The sequence below is a fragment of the Mastigoproctus giganteus genome, chromosome 8 (genome assembly GCF_048544385.1).
Source record: "Mastigoproctus giganteus isolate SK-2022 chromosome 8, ASM4854438v1, whole genome shotgun sequence".
Taxonomy (NCBI): domain Eukaryota; kingdom Metazoa; phylum Arthropoda; class Arachnida; order Uropygi; family Thelyphonidae; genus Mastigoproctus; species Mastigoproctus giganteus.
The window spans coordinates 44,256,578-44,271,064 of NC_143582.1; the positions used below are offsets into that span (position 1 = coordinate 44,256,578).

A 14,487-nucleotide genomic window follows, 5' to 3' on the forward strand; every position below is an offset into this window, starting at 1 on the left:
CAGTCCATCGTAGTCGCCTTTATGGAAGCAATAACCCTTCCCTTTACCCCTAATGGTAGTTACCTCCTTGAGTAAATCCCACTTCAGCACACTGTGATCACTGCCACCTAGTGGTTCATTTATCTGCAGATTCTTAATGCATGAAGAATCACTGCTGATAATCAAATCAAGAGTATTACTCCCTCTGGTTGCCTCCCGAACATGCTGATGTAGAAAACAATCATCCAATAAATCCACAAAAGCCCTGCTAGTGTGTGAGTAACCAGCCCCCAAATTCCAGTCAATATCTGGGAAATTAAAATCTCCCATTATAAGACTCTCTGATTTACTGGCCCACTCTATTTCCCTGTACAGTTCCTTATTATACTCATCAGAGTCATTAGGCCTATAGCACACTCCTACTCTCAATTTTGATCTCCCAATGCTTATGTCACACCAAACTGACTCAACACTGCACTGTCCGGCGATGTCGACTGGCTTCACTTCCTTGGTTTTTATGTGTTTCTTAACTAATAGCATAACCCCTCCTCCCCTTCCTATTCTGTCTATCCTTTCTGTAAACGTTGTACTCCCCAAATTGCAGTTCTGCATCCCTTATATCTGTGTGACACCACGTCTCTGATATCCCAACAATATCTGCCTTTGATGTTTTGAGCAATACCTCAAATTCAACAAATTTATTTACTAAACTCCTAGCATTGGTGTACACGCAAGTATACCTGCACCTGTTTCTATTCTTAGCTACCCTAACACAATCCATGTGTTTACTTGTACCGCAATGGCTCCCAGCAGTCTCTGAAATACCATGCATCATGTGTTTCAGGCTTCTGCTCATTCTAATAGAAGCAGTGCAAGAATCTCTTTCACCTCTGCCAGTGGCTACTGTCAATTTATTGGTCTTTGTCTCCCCCCAAGCTAGCAGTTTTCCGACCCACCTAACACTGCCTCGATAGCATCAGCAAATATTCTTGCATCCTTTCTATTTAAGTGTATGCCATCCCTGTAGAAGCAGTCTCTCCTGTTAACAAGTACAGTCCGGGCTGAAAAAAATTCTACCCCTTGAGCCTTGCACAATCCCTCCTGGGCCGAATTGATCGACAAGGCTCTCATCATATACTCCCTCCTATTGTGTCTGGGCAGAATTGCAGACACTTTCAAATTCAACCCTAATTCTCGGCTTTTGTTCAACAGTGACCTGTACTTGTTAAGTAATTCTGCCGGTCTCCTACTCTTAATATTATTAGTGCCAACGTGTACAACTATATCACCTTTTGTGCCCTTAAAAGATGATATTCGCTCTACAACGTCATCAACCTTTGCCCCTGGCAGACATACCCTGGTCCTGTTCCAGGGTTTCAACCTGCCACCACTTTCCCCATAATTCCGCTGCTTCAACCCTTTCTGAAGCCCTTTCCCTCAAGTTGTCTTCATTTATTTTTAAGGTAAGAATCTAAATTTAAATGATAAAATTATTAATTTTACATTTTTCAACTTAAGTGTTTTATTACGATTATTTATTGTGTTTGGTAATGTTTTGGTTACAAATGTGTATCCAATCTTGGTGGTCGGCACCTAACCCTATTTTTCCCATAGGGCCCGTTGTTTATATTGCACGAATGTTTCTAGGAACACAACTATTGTGTTATACGAGGATTGACTGGACACGAATGATCACTGCTGATAACCAGATCAAGAGTATTACCCTCTCTGGTTGCCTCTCGAACATGCTGCTGCAGAAAATAATCATCCAATAAATCCACAGAAGTCTTACTAGTGTGCAAGTGACTAACCCACAAGTTCCAGTCAATATCTGGGAAGTTAAAATCCCCCATTATAAGACATTCTGATTTACTAGCCCACTCTGTTTTTCTGTACAATTGTTCATTGTACTCATTCGAGTCATTAGGCCTATAACACACTCCTACTCTTATTTTTGCTTTTGCAGTGCTTATGTCACACCGAACTGACTCAACAGTGTACTGTCCATCTATATCAACTGGATGCACATCTTTTGATTTTGTTTTTCTTAATTAACAGCAACCCCCTCCTCTTCTTATCCTGTCTATCCTTTCTGTACACATTGTACTTCCTAAATTCCAATTCTGCATTTCTAATATCTGTGTGACACCATGTCTCTGATATCCCAACAATATCTGCCTTTGATGCCTTGACCAACACTTCAAATTCATCAAATTTATTTACTATACTTCTAGCATTGGTATACATGCACTTATTCTTAGTTACCCTAACACATCCCATATTCCCACCTGTTTCATGATTGAGGATTATTTCGGGAGGGGAATGCCAGAGGTGAGTTAAACTCTGGCAGTGAGCTGGATGATTTTGTAATAACTGAGAGGAAAGTGGAAGAGAAATCGTTGAAGATAAACATAAACAAGGCACCTGGGGTGGACGGGATCTATCCAGTTATATTAACGGAGGCAGCAAAGTGCCTCCTATAATTATGAGAGCTTCTTTGGACTCAGGGATATGCAAATGTGACTCCAGTTCAAAAAGGAGAATCGAAGGGAAACAAGTAATTATAGACCTGTTAGTTTAACTATTGTTCCAGGAATATAATGGACACTGGTTAAAGAAGCACTGTAGGATCATCTAGACAAGACTTCCGTTATAGCTCAGAAACAGCATGGTTTTGTTAAGGGAAAGTCTTGCCTGACCAGTTTAATTGGATACTATGATGTGGTCACAAAGGAACTGGAAGGGAATAACTTTGATATCATATATTTGGATCTTAGAAAGGCTTTTGATACTCTTGCACATGGAAGACTGCTGAACAAATTGGAGCAGTGTGGCATTGGCGGCAAATTGCTGCTATGGATAAAGGGATGGTTGAGTGGGAGAAGACAGAGTGGTAATCAAGGGACACTGCTCATCGTGGACTAATGTTATTAGTGGAGTCCCTCAGGGTTTAGTATTGGGTCCATTGTTTTTTTTCTGTATTTATAAATGATATTGATGATGGTATATCAAGCTTAATGTCCAAGTTTGCAGATGATACAAAGGTTGGCAGAGTTGTTAAGGATAGTACTGATGCTATGCTGCTGCAACAGGATCTGGAAAGGTTGGGTAGATGGGCTGAGAGGTGGCAAATGAAGTTTAACATTGACAAATGTAAAGTACTACATATGGGAAGCAGCAACCCAAAGTGACGTATCAACTCTGTGTTATTACACTGACAGTGGTAGAGAACGAAAAGGACCTGGGGATAATTGTGCAGACAGATATGAAGTTTTCTGAGCAGTACAGACAGTCTGCAAGAGTAGCTCATAGTGTCTTGTCAATGATATACAGGAATTTTTCTAGCAGGGATAAGGATGTGATTATTACCTTGTATAAGGCAATGGTCAGGCCACACCTTGTACTGTATACAGGTCTGGAGGCCTCATTTTAAGAAGGATGTAGGGCTGTTTGAACGAGTACAGAGAAGGGCAACAAGATTAGTGAATGGAATAAAGGGTTGCTCTTATGAAGAAAGGCTTAAATTTTGCAAATTACAATGTCTGGAGACTAGGCACCTGCGTGGTGATCTAATTGAGGTGTATAAAGCCTGGAATGGTTTGAGAATGCTCAATGCTGATGGAATTCCTCTTGCTCAGAATAATCATTTGAGAGGGCATAAATTCAAATAGAGGAAAGACAGATGTAGGATAGATGTGCGGAAGTTTGCCTTTAGCCAGGGGGTGGTTAGTTGGTGGAACAGACTTCCATCCTTTGTTGTAGAAGTTGATAGCCTAAATAAATTTAAGGCTGAGCTGGGCTGGACAGGTACTTCAAAAGAACAGAGGGGTGAAATGGGAGGTTTTTTTTTTTTTTTGGCTGATGCTGCATAAGCTTGCTTTCTTACATCATATGCCTATGCTAATGATGACTACCATCAGTTCCTGAAACCCCCAGCACCCCTCACTCCAGGCCACTGCTTATTCTAATAGAAGTAGTGCAAGAATCACTTCACCTCTCCCTGCAGCTGCTTTTAACCTTTTAGTCTGTGAATCTCCCCCCAAGCTAGCAGTTTTCCAACCTGACTAACACTGCCTCAATAACGTCAGCAAATATTCTTGCACCCTTTCTATTTAAGTATATCCCATCCCTGTAGAAGCAGTCTCTCCTGTTAACAAGCATAGACCATGCTGAAAAAAATTCTACCCCATGAGCCTTGCACATTCCCTCCAGGGCCGAATTGATTGACAAGGCTCTCATGTACTCCCTCGTATCGTGTCTGGGCAGAATTGCAGACACTTTCAAATTTAACCCTAACTCAAGACTTTTTTGCAACATTGACCTGTACTTGTTAAATAAATCTGCAGATCTCCTACTCTTAATATCATTGGTGCCAATGTGTACAACAATATCACCCTTTGTGCCCTTAAAAGATGATATATGCTTCACAACTTCATCAGCTTTTGCCCCTAGCAGATATACCCTGGTCCTATTCCATCTATCCTTTTTACACAATATAGTACCCATCTCCCTGACAGTAGTCACCAACAATAACTAGTTCCTTTGGGACCAGTGCATTCTGCCTTGGAGATTTACTACTGTGTTGCCTGATGCACAGGAGTGAGCTCTGGTGTTGAGTTGGGCAGCTGAGAGCTTGACAGGCCCCTCATTAATTTCTTTGAGTGCATCTACCTTACTCTTCAAGCTCTCATTAGAATGCTGAGTTGACGCCTAATTTCTAGACACTCTCTACACCTGGCACACACAAAGATATCCTCCTTGGCTAGATCATGTTCTGTTCCAGGAAGTTCGGCAAACATTATGCAAGTTGCACATTTTTTTTTTTTAGGCTGTGATGCGTTGGAGAATCGCCCCCCCCCCCTCAGTTTTCCCCCGAGTCATAGCACTCCTCCCACTTTGTGCCTGTTGCTTTGCTGCTCTAGTCTGGGCCATGATATTTTAAATTAATAAGATCAATAAATTTAATTAATTGTCAATACTACATTATCTAATAGAATCCTAAATGCAGTGATGCGTATTATGCTATGTAATTTTACGTTAGAGCTACCTAGTTACCACAGTTAAAAATTTGAATTCCCTACCACTCTCCAAAAATAAACAATGGCTGCAAGATTCGAACGAAACAATGGTTTTACGTATTTTAAGTAGTAATGTACAAAAACTCTTATCGAAATTAAAAATAAAGCTAACCAGTGTAACTAGAACTATAAGGCTACTTATAAAGTACAATATAAAATAACATTTCGGTAAATAAAACGGCAATTAGTCTTTGACATTACCTGTCAAATTGCATTCCTTAGTAGAGGCTTGATTTGCATTAGTTTCTTGAAAGACATTTTACATTTCCAGTTTAAAAGTGTGTTAGTAATCAATGTGATGGGACTGTCAGACAAATAATTCTCCAGATTCAATTATATGCCTAAATGCAGAAATTGTTAGGATAGATAGAAACATTGTGTTAAATTAGTAGTGGCAAATGATGCTTATAAAACATCAGCCAAAAAAAAAAAAAAAAAAATTCCATTTCACCTATCCATCCCATCCAGTAGTTTTAGTTCTTGAATTTATTCAAGCTATCCACTTCCATAGTAATTAGGGCTTACGATACCAAGGTTCTGGGATCCCAGTCATTTTTTTCCGATATTTAAATCCTGGTATTGATACAAAAATACCGGTTTCTCAGTACTAATTTAAAAAATAATTATCCATGATTTATTCACATAAAGGTTATAAAATCGACAACAATAAATCATTAATATTGCTGAATTTGCAAATGAGGTATTGTTATACACAGTAAAAATGCAACGGAAAACAAAGTCTTGAAACTGTAAGACCATAAAATCTTACAAACATATTTCTCTTAGTAAGTATAGTGAGTGTGAAAGTAAAGCACTTAAGGAAAACATCATTATGGAAATATTTCCATTAGTGGCAGTAGGCCTGGTAGTGCAATTAAGGAATATGCTGAACAGTGGCATGGCAGGTGCGGAACGGTTAAAATTAAAAGCTCTGAACAATAGTTGAATTCCTCTATTACATGCTACTTGAGGATGCAACACTTAGTGCATTTTGGGAAAGGGTGTCAGTATGGAGCAGTTCAAAGGTATTGTGAACAGGTGTAGTGGTAAAAGATGAAGGCGTTTTGTTGTACTGTCTATGACTATGTACATAGACAGTACATAGTGAAATGTAATATTTATTAGAAATTTCAAACAAATCTTTCAAACCAGTGCCTTTTCTAGCTTAAAAAAACTTATCCCGCCAGGGCTATCACCAGTTTGGCTAAAGTGTTGATAAAGGAGTTTTGCCTTTTCACGAATGATGAGTGAACTTAACGGAATTTTATTTTGAGTTCGGTCTTCTATCCACAGATTTAAAGCTTTTCCATTTTTTTCTAATTTAACATCACGAGTTACAGAGCAAATTTTTGAAGCAATTAGTGAGTTTTCACGGACACTACGGCGGATTTTTTTCTTCTGATTTCTTGATTGATCGTACCGTTGACTCATTGATTTTATAATGTTTTGTCACTGACGAGACACTTTCACCATTAGAAATTTTGTCTAATAACTCAATTTTATTCGCTAATGTCATTACCTTCTTTGATCTTTTCACATTTCCTTTGTTATTTGTAGCCATATTTTTGTACGGGTTAGAAAGAACTTGTCCACAATAAAGTCACTTTCTTCCATTAACACACTTTAAAAAGTCTGTTTTACACTGCAAAATGGTAGATTTATCACTTTTGTAAACATATCAATTTATAAATTGATAAATTTATTCAATTTATAAGCATATAAATTAAAAGCAAATGAAAAAATCTTCCATGACAAGCGCATAACACATACTGAACAAGGATTAGCGAGAAACATCCACGCTCGCGATTTTGTCACCCCTCTCCCCCCCCCACCCACTGAGCGCTGTCGTGACTGGGAAAGAATTTTAGCCATGCCCATGTTTTTTTTTATGGCAGAAAATGTTCATGGCACTTTAAAATTCACATTTTTTTAGGTTTCATTTTATATTAAATCAGCGACCGCGACACCGCGAACACAGATACCGCGAATAGCGGGGGATTTACTGTATTCCAATAATGGCAGCGCCCATCAATAAGCATTCTGTCTTCTCTCACTCAATGACCGCTTTATCTACAACACTAACTTGACCCTAATGCCACACTGCTCCTATTTGTACAACGGTATCAAAACAGTTTTTGAAATATGTCTGAAAGTATGTGATGTGAAAATTGTTTTTTTTTTTTTTTTTTTTTTTTCATCCTGTTACTCTGTTAGTGCATCATAGTATCCAATCGGATTGGTTGTACAAAACTGCCTCAACAAATCCATGCTATTATTCTGTATAATCAACGTTTCCCAAACTGGTGTCCAAGGACCAATTTCCCAGTTCCGTGGGGGGGAAAATTTGCTTCTTGGCTTAGGCAATCCCCTTTTAGATATTTCAGCTAATGTTGGGAATGAATATTTGGAGAGGTAAGTTCTTGAATGTTTGCTTTTGCCTATTTATTATTTCCATATATACTTAAAAAAATAGTATATATGGAAACAAACCCTCTGGAACTGGTCAAATTATTCATTCTATGTATATCAAATTGATGATAAATAAAGCTGTTATTATATATTTATGTAAAAATAAAGTTCAGTTGTTTTAAACATAAAACTTTGAATTTTCATTTCAGAAAATCATTTTATATTAAATCAGCGACCGCATTTACTGTATTCTAATAATGGCAGTGCCTATCGATAAGCATTCTGTCTTCTCTCATTCAATGACCGCTTTATCTACAGCACTAACTTGACCCTAATGCCACACTGCTGTGGCATTAAGGTCAAGTTAGTGCTGTAGTTTTTTTTTTTTTTTTTTTGAAAAGGTCCGTACATCTCAGTGGTTTAGGAACCACTGGTCTAAATAATCTTGTTTATTTCTTTAATAATAGACTTCATTGTTTTCTCTGGAACAAAAGACAAAGAAGTCTAATTTCTAAAGCTTAAAGTCTAATTATTTACTGCACCTTTTTACACCCCCCCCCTGAACTGGAGATACAGTTGCACATTTTCTGTACAAATTCAAATTATTATGTTAGGGCCACCCATAATTTCTTACATCTACCCATATATTTATTTGTCTGTAAATTACGTGTGTTCTCTGGTCGATTTGCCTGTTTGCTGGACGAAAAAAAACCCCCAATTTCCAGGGGAAAATGCCTTGCTATCTACGCCTGAGACTGACTAACTCATCCACATAGTGAAAAAAGCCCATTTAAAGTTACTTGCTTCATCGACTTGATTTGAATCTGGGCCTTTCCACCCAGTGTGGGGAAGGACAGTGACGTTACCACTATGCTACCCGTTCAGACCTGTACAGAGGGACTGCTTCCTGAATCCAAAGATATGCTCCTAATTATGGCTAAAGGTTTGGTTACCTCTTTCACAGCCTCTCTTAATATAGCTGGATAGACCTCATCAACTCTAGGTGTCTTATTTTCATTAAACTTCAACAATTTTCTCTTACACTTTTCTCTCAGCTATTACAAGATCATTTACCTCTGTAATTTGATATACTTCTGACATCCTCATTCCTAAAAAAAATTCATGCGTGAGAACATAGTTGGAAAATATCTATTCAGTTTGTTAGCAACCTGAGCAGAATCAACAGGTTGCTAACAAACTGAATAGACATTTTGTCCATCACCCAGATATTTCTCTATCACTTTCCAAAGTGATAGAGAAATGCATTAACTTCAGACTCTGTAATCTTCTGATCAGTGACTGCCAGTATGGATTCCATCATTGTTGAACCACTGTTGATATGTTGTCTTATGTTACTTTGGAGAAATTTAATGGAAAAATTTGTAACTCAAGCAGTTACCCTTGATATTTCTTAGATTTTGGCAATGTTTGGCATGGTCTTTCAAACAAGCTCCCATCTCATGGCTTTGCCAACTTTTGCAGTTGATTATTCAGTTTTCTTTCTTAATTCTTGCTGTAGGTGATGGTAGATGGCTCTATACTCAAACATCTCCACTAATGCTGTTGTTAGTATCAGCCATATAGTGCAAGGAAGAAACAGGCTTTTGCTGCACTGCCAAAAAAAAAAAAAAAAAAAATTGGAAGAAAATAATTGTATAATTATACACAATTATATAATTTTTTTAAAAAAAGTTGTATAATTGTATTCCACAAGGTTTAAATTCTTTTTTTTTAACCTTTTTTCTCCTGTATATTGACCTTTCACTGACTGGAACTCCTCTTCATATCTTCGATGATAGCACACCACATTCTGCTTTCCTGCACAAACAGCCTCAGCTTCTTGAGTACCCCCTTTCCTTCTTGGGTGTGTGGGCCACAGTTTCTGTACTACTACTGATCTAAAATGTAGTTTTTATAATAAATGTTCTAAGGACATTCAGAGATCACAATTGGCTTGTATTTAGCTTGGTTTACATTTATTTTACAAGTGCGTAGTGTTGTATGTTGTAAATAAAATGTGTACATTTATACTGCAGGTACACAGCTTCCTCCATGGGTCTGTAGGCCACAGTCTGTGTACTACTGATCTAAACTGTAGTTTTCTAATAAATGTTCTAAGGACATTCAAAGATCACAACTGGCTTGTATTCAGCTTAGTTTACATTTATTTTACAAGTGCATAGTATTGTAAATAAAAATGTGTACATTTATACTGCAGATACAGTGGATTTTTACAAAAAGTTACAAATAGGTTATATTTTTATTTTTCAGCTGCAGAGTGGTGTATTTTGTGTTGCAAATAAAACCACTCTGCATTACTTTCTCTAGGTATACATATGTGTTTTTTAAATGTTGATTAACGTTGATTTTTATTTTCAGGGAAAATTTGCTTCTTGGCTTAGGCAATCCCCTTTTAGATATTTCAGCTAATGTTGGGAATGAATATTTGGAGAGGTAAGTTCTTGAATGTTTGCTTTTGCCTATTTATTATTTCCATATATACTTAAAAAATAGTTTCTAGCATTTCTGCTGAGTAGTTATTGTAGGTGCTTTTATATTACACATTTAACCAAAGACTACACAAATGTGCAAATATACATGTGCTTATATTTTACTTTTTGCTTCAGTGGTATGCATCAGATGAAATTATTCTGTCTTTCCTTTAGCATATCTTTCTAGATGGTGGTAGATTCAACAAAACATAAGTTTGGTGAGAGTCAAAGAAGTGTTGCTAATATTTTATTACCTATGGCGCACTATGCATCAGGAGCATTTTATTTCCAACACGCATAAAGTCAGAATTCAAATAACTGTCATTATACTTTCATTTTGGTCTTTTATTAGTTGGTTCCTATTTTTTTGCTTCGAATTTCTGTGGAACAAAAGGCTGTGATTGTTCATTCTCCCTTTGAAGTGTGACAACATTGTTCATTTTCATCGCCCACAGTTGCAGTACTAGAAGTACTTTGCTTCTCGCTTTAAAGTTTCTTTTTTCAACCACCAATCCTTGATCCCATATTTTAATATTAATATTTCAAAATACTAATAATTATCAAAAAAAAAAATTTATACAAGGAAGAGTTCAGTTACAACGATTCACTTCCTCCTTGTCTTCAACCCATGTATTCCAGGCTAAATCGCATATGAATGGCATACTAGATCACCATATTGCTACTTTTTCGTAGGTGTCATTACAAAAATAAAATAAAGTGTTCCGTGGTTTATTTAATTATTAGTCTATACCAGTATATTAATAACTGTAAAATTGTTAAATTTTATGATGATACAAAAGTGGTGTAGGCTACGAATATGCAAAACTTATTTTATTTTTTTAATTATTAATTACAATTTTTCATGGAATGCTTGTTCACATCTCGCAGACCACTAGTGTTCCGTGGAATACAGTTTGAGAAACTCTGTTCTAGAGGAAGGCATACAGCTTCCCTTTCAGACACAATTTAATAAGATAAAGATAGCTTTTAATACCCCTGCTACTCTAATTCCTAGGCCTATCACAACAGGCAATTATCAACACTAAATGCCAGACTGTTTTTTTTTTTTTTTTCTTTTTTTCTTTTAAGGAATCCCACATGCTTTAAAGTGGTTCAGATGTCCAATGTTGTACTGTATAGAGCCATTTTCCATTTCTGGCACTGAGAGCAAGCTACTTTAGATTTGATTTTTTTTTTTTTTTTTCCGATTACTAAAGGTCACCACAATGGGACATAACTTCGAATCACTTTGATTATTGTCATCTATAGTAACAGAAAATGGCCCATTTTTTAAATGATCCATCACTAACTCTATATCTGTGAAATTTTGCTAACAATGCTTGTTGTTTTGTTCTTACACAACTATTTTTTGCTATTAGGAAATGTTGTGAACAAATCACTTCATGATCAGAACAACTTAGAGGAAGATTATTTTTTCACAAAAACTGCCAATAAACATTTAGCACATGATATTATCACCATGAAATGCAACATCTATTTCTGTGTTTCTGTCGTGCAAACACGCATGAGGTCAATGAGAGCCGCATTCTGGTTTTTCATATATTATAAAGAGCTATACCCTAATTACATAGTATTAAATACACAAATTCAAATTTAATTTAATTTAATTTAATTAATATGATTACATATTCTACACGAGTCTTAAGTGCTATGTAAAGTATACATATATAAGAAAATATAATTAAGAGAAAGAAAATACAAAATAATTATTTCAAAATTTTAATAATAAAAATAAAATATAATAAAAAGTATAACATTTAATGAAGACCTTTTGGTCAAATTTTTTTTATGTAAACCCCAAACACGAGAGGTATTAGAACCTATAGTACTTAGTACTGTGCTTTGGTTGAAGGTTGAGAAAATGAAAGAAGATATTTGTTCACATTGGACTTGAACTTCTGTAGACTGTAATTTTCAGGAAATATGTATGAAGGAAGGTTGTTCCAGAAAATGGCAGTTGAATGAATAAATGAGGAAGATGAAAAGTTGTTTGAAGTTGACAGTAAATGGATGTTGGCTGGTGGCAGCATGTGTTCGGACTGTTTTGAAAGAGAGAGAGAGCGGGAATTATAGAAGCCAATTCAGAAGAACAGTGCCCATGGAAGTATCTGTAGAAGAGGCATGCAGCAGAAACATTACATCTATGAGACAGCGAGTGGAGAGACTCTGTTAGAGATGAATTATTAATTAACCGAACTGCCCTCTTCTGATTGGAATCAAGAAGCCTGAGAGAGGTTTTGGGGACACCACCCCAGTTGTGGGAACAATATTCCATGGCCAGGGCGGATTTGCGATTTATACAGAGTGAGCAGCTGTTTGGAAGAAAAGTAATGCCGAGAGCGAAAGAGAAAATCAAGTTTTTTAGATGCAGAGGAAGCAATATTTGTAATGTGCTTGCGCCAAGAGAGATTAGAAGTCAGGGTAATCTCCAAAAGAGATATATCATTTTGCCTAGAAATCGGAGTGTCACTAAAGATAAGCATAGGAGTAGAAGAATCCTTTTTGCGAGATATAAGACAAGACTGAGTTTTAGAAGGGTTGAAATCAACTAAGTTGTCTTTGCCCCACTGGAGAATTACCTGAAGATCTGCATTTAAGGAATTGGTAGCAGATTTTCGAGAAGTTGAAGCTGATTGAGCAGGACAAGGTTTCTCAAAATGGAAAGTGGAATGCAGTGTGCTATCGTTGGCAAAACTATGGATAGGATTTCCAGTCAATGGAAGAAGGTCATTGATATACAAGAGGAAAAGAGTGGGGGCAAAGAACTGAACCTTGGGGGACACCAGCATTAGTGGAGAAGTTAGAAGACAGAGAGCCATCTACCATCACCCTCAGTGAGCGAGCAGAGAGAAAACTGGATAACCAATTACTAAAAACAGTTGGCAAACCATAAGATGGAAGCTTGTTTAGAAGACCTTTATGCCAAACACTATCAAAAGCCTTTGAGATTTCAAGAGCAACTACTTGTGTTTCACCGAACCTTTCCATTGAATTAGTCCATAAATACGTAACATAAGTCAGAATATCACCAGTGGATCGACACTGACAGAATCCATACTGGCGATTGTTGATCAGATGGAAGGTTTCTAGGTAGTTTAAGAGTTAGCAGTTAATTGATTTCTCCATTACTTTAGAAAGAGTAGAAGTAATTGGATGGAAGTGATCTGTTACCCTTTTTAAGAACTGGCTGGATATGAGCAAATTTCCAAGCAGAAGGAAAAACACCTTTTGGAATAAGAAAGTGAAAAAAGGCGGCAAAGAATAGGAATAAGTTCAGGAGCACAGGTTTTGAGAACAAGTGGAGAAACACCATTGGGACCTGGAGCTTTCTTAGCATTGGGATTCGTCAAAATCCTTCTGACATCCTTTTGATGGAAGACCACAGGGGGCATTGAATGGAGTGTGTTGGGAATGGTGGGAGGTGTTTTACCAAGATCATTAATACATGAGTTGGAAGAAAAATGGGATGCTAGCAGGTCAGCTTTATCCTTGGCTGAAGTGACAACAGAACCATCTGGTTTGGACAGAGGTGGGAGCAGAGATGGGCAAAAGTTGCGGCCAATAGCTTTGGCAAGAGACCAGAATGCTCGGCTACCATTAGGGCAAGAAGCAAGTTTTCTACTCTTAGTCTGTTCAAACTCTAGTTTGGACTGATTAATAACTGCTTTACAATTGTTGTGAGCTTTGGTGTAGGCAGAAAATGAAACTGGAGAATTAAAAACAAGCCAATTACGATATGCAACATTCTTCTCTTGAACAGCCTTAGCACATTTATTGGAAAACCAAGGTTTAGATAAAGGACGAGATTTTAAAGTGGAGCGTGGGATAAAGGATTCCATTCTTGCAAGAATAGTTTCACTGACACGATCTGAGCAAATGTTGACATCAGAAGTTTTGAAACAGTAATCCGACCAATGAAAAGAAGAAAAGTCTCGCAGGTCATCCCATTTTGCATTCTTGTAATGCCAAACAACATGAGGTTGGGAATAGCCATGAGATAAACGCTCCATTGGAGAAGAGACAATCACCAAGTTGTGACCTGAAGTGCCTAAAGGACCTCTCACTTCGACCGTGTACTTAGAAAGGTTGTTTGTGAGAAAAAGATCAAGCGTATTGGCTGTATGATTAGGATTGTCCGGTATTTTTGTAGGTAAATGTTTGTTTGTTTGTTTGTTCGTTATTTGGAGCATTAGCAACTAAGGCCATATTGCTCCGGGGATATGCAGTGGTCATTCCCTGACCTTTCTGCATCCTCTGTATTTGGTGGTCACAGGCTAGAACCCCGGTCTAATCAAGAAGCAGTGTGCTACGCACTGCTGCTCCTGCCCACCTGGCTACGGAGGCACCGTAGGTAAATGAACAATCTGTGCAAGGTCATTAGTAATTGCAAAAGCCTCAGCATCTCGACCAGCTGGGTCTGTGTGACTAGAAAACGTAAGCCAGCTGGAGTTGTGAACATTAAAATCACCAAGGAAAATTACCTCACTGTTAGGAAAGTTGGACTGGAG

The 14,487-nt window shown here is 37.4% G+C and overlaps 1 protein-coding gene across 2 annotated transcripts in view; it reads left to right on the forward strand.

The window, feature by feature from the left end:
- LOC150081498 (adenosine kinase-like) overlaps positions 1-14,487 on the forward strand; it is a 174,350-nt gene that overhangs the window by 10,178 nt on the left and 149,685 nt on the right. For both annotated transcript variants that reach the window (XM_090379332.1, XM_090379333.1), the window contains exon 2: positions 9,846-9,920. In XM_090379332.1, coding sequence (XP_090235458.1) covers positions 9,846-9,920 — 75 coding nt within the window. The remainder of the gene's footprint in view (positions 1-9,845; positions 9,921-14,487) is intronic.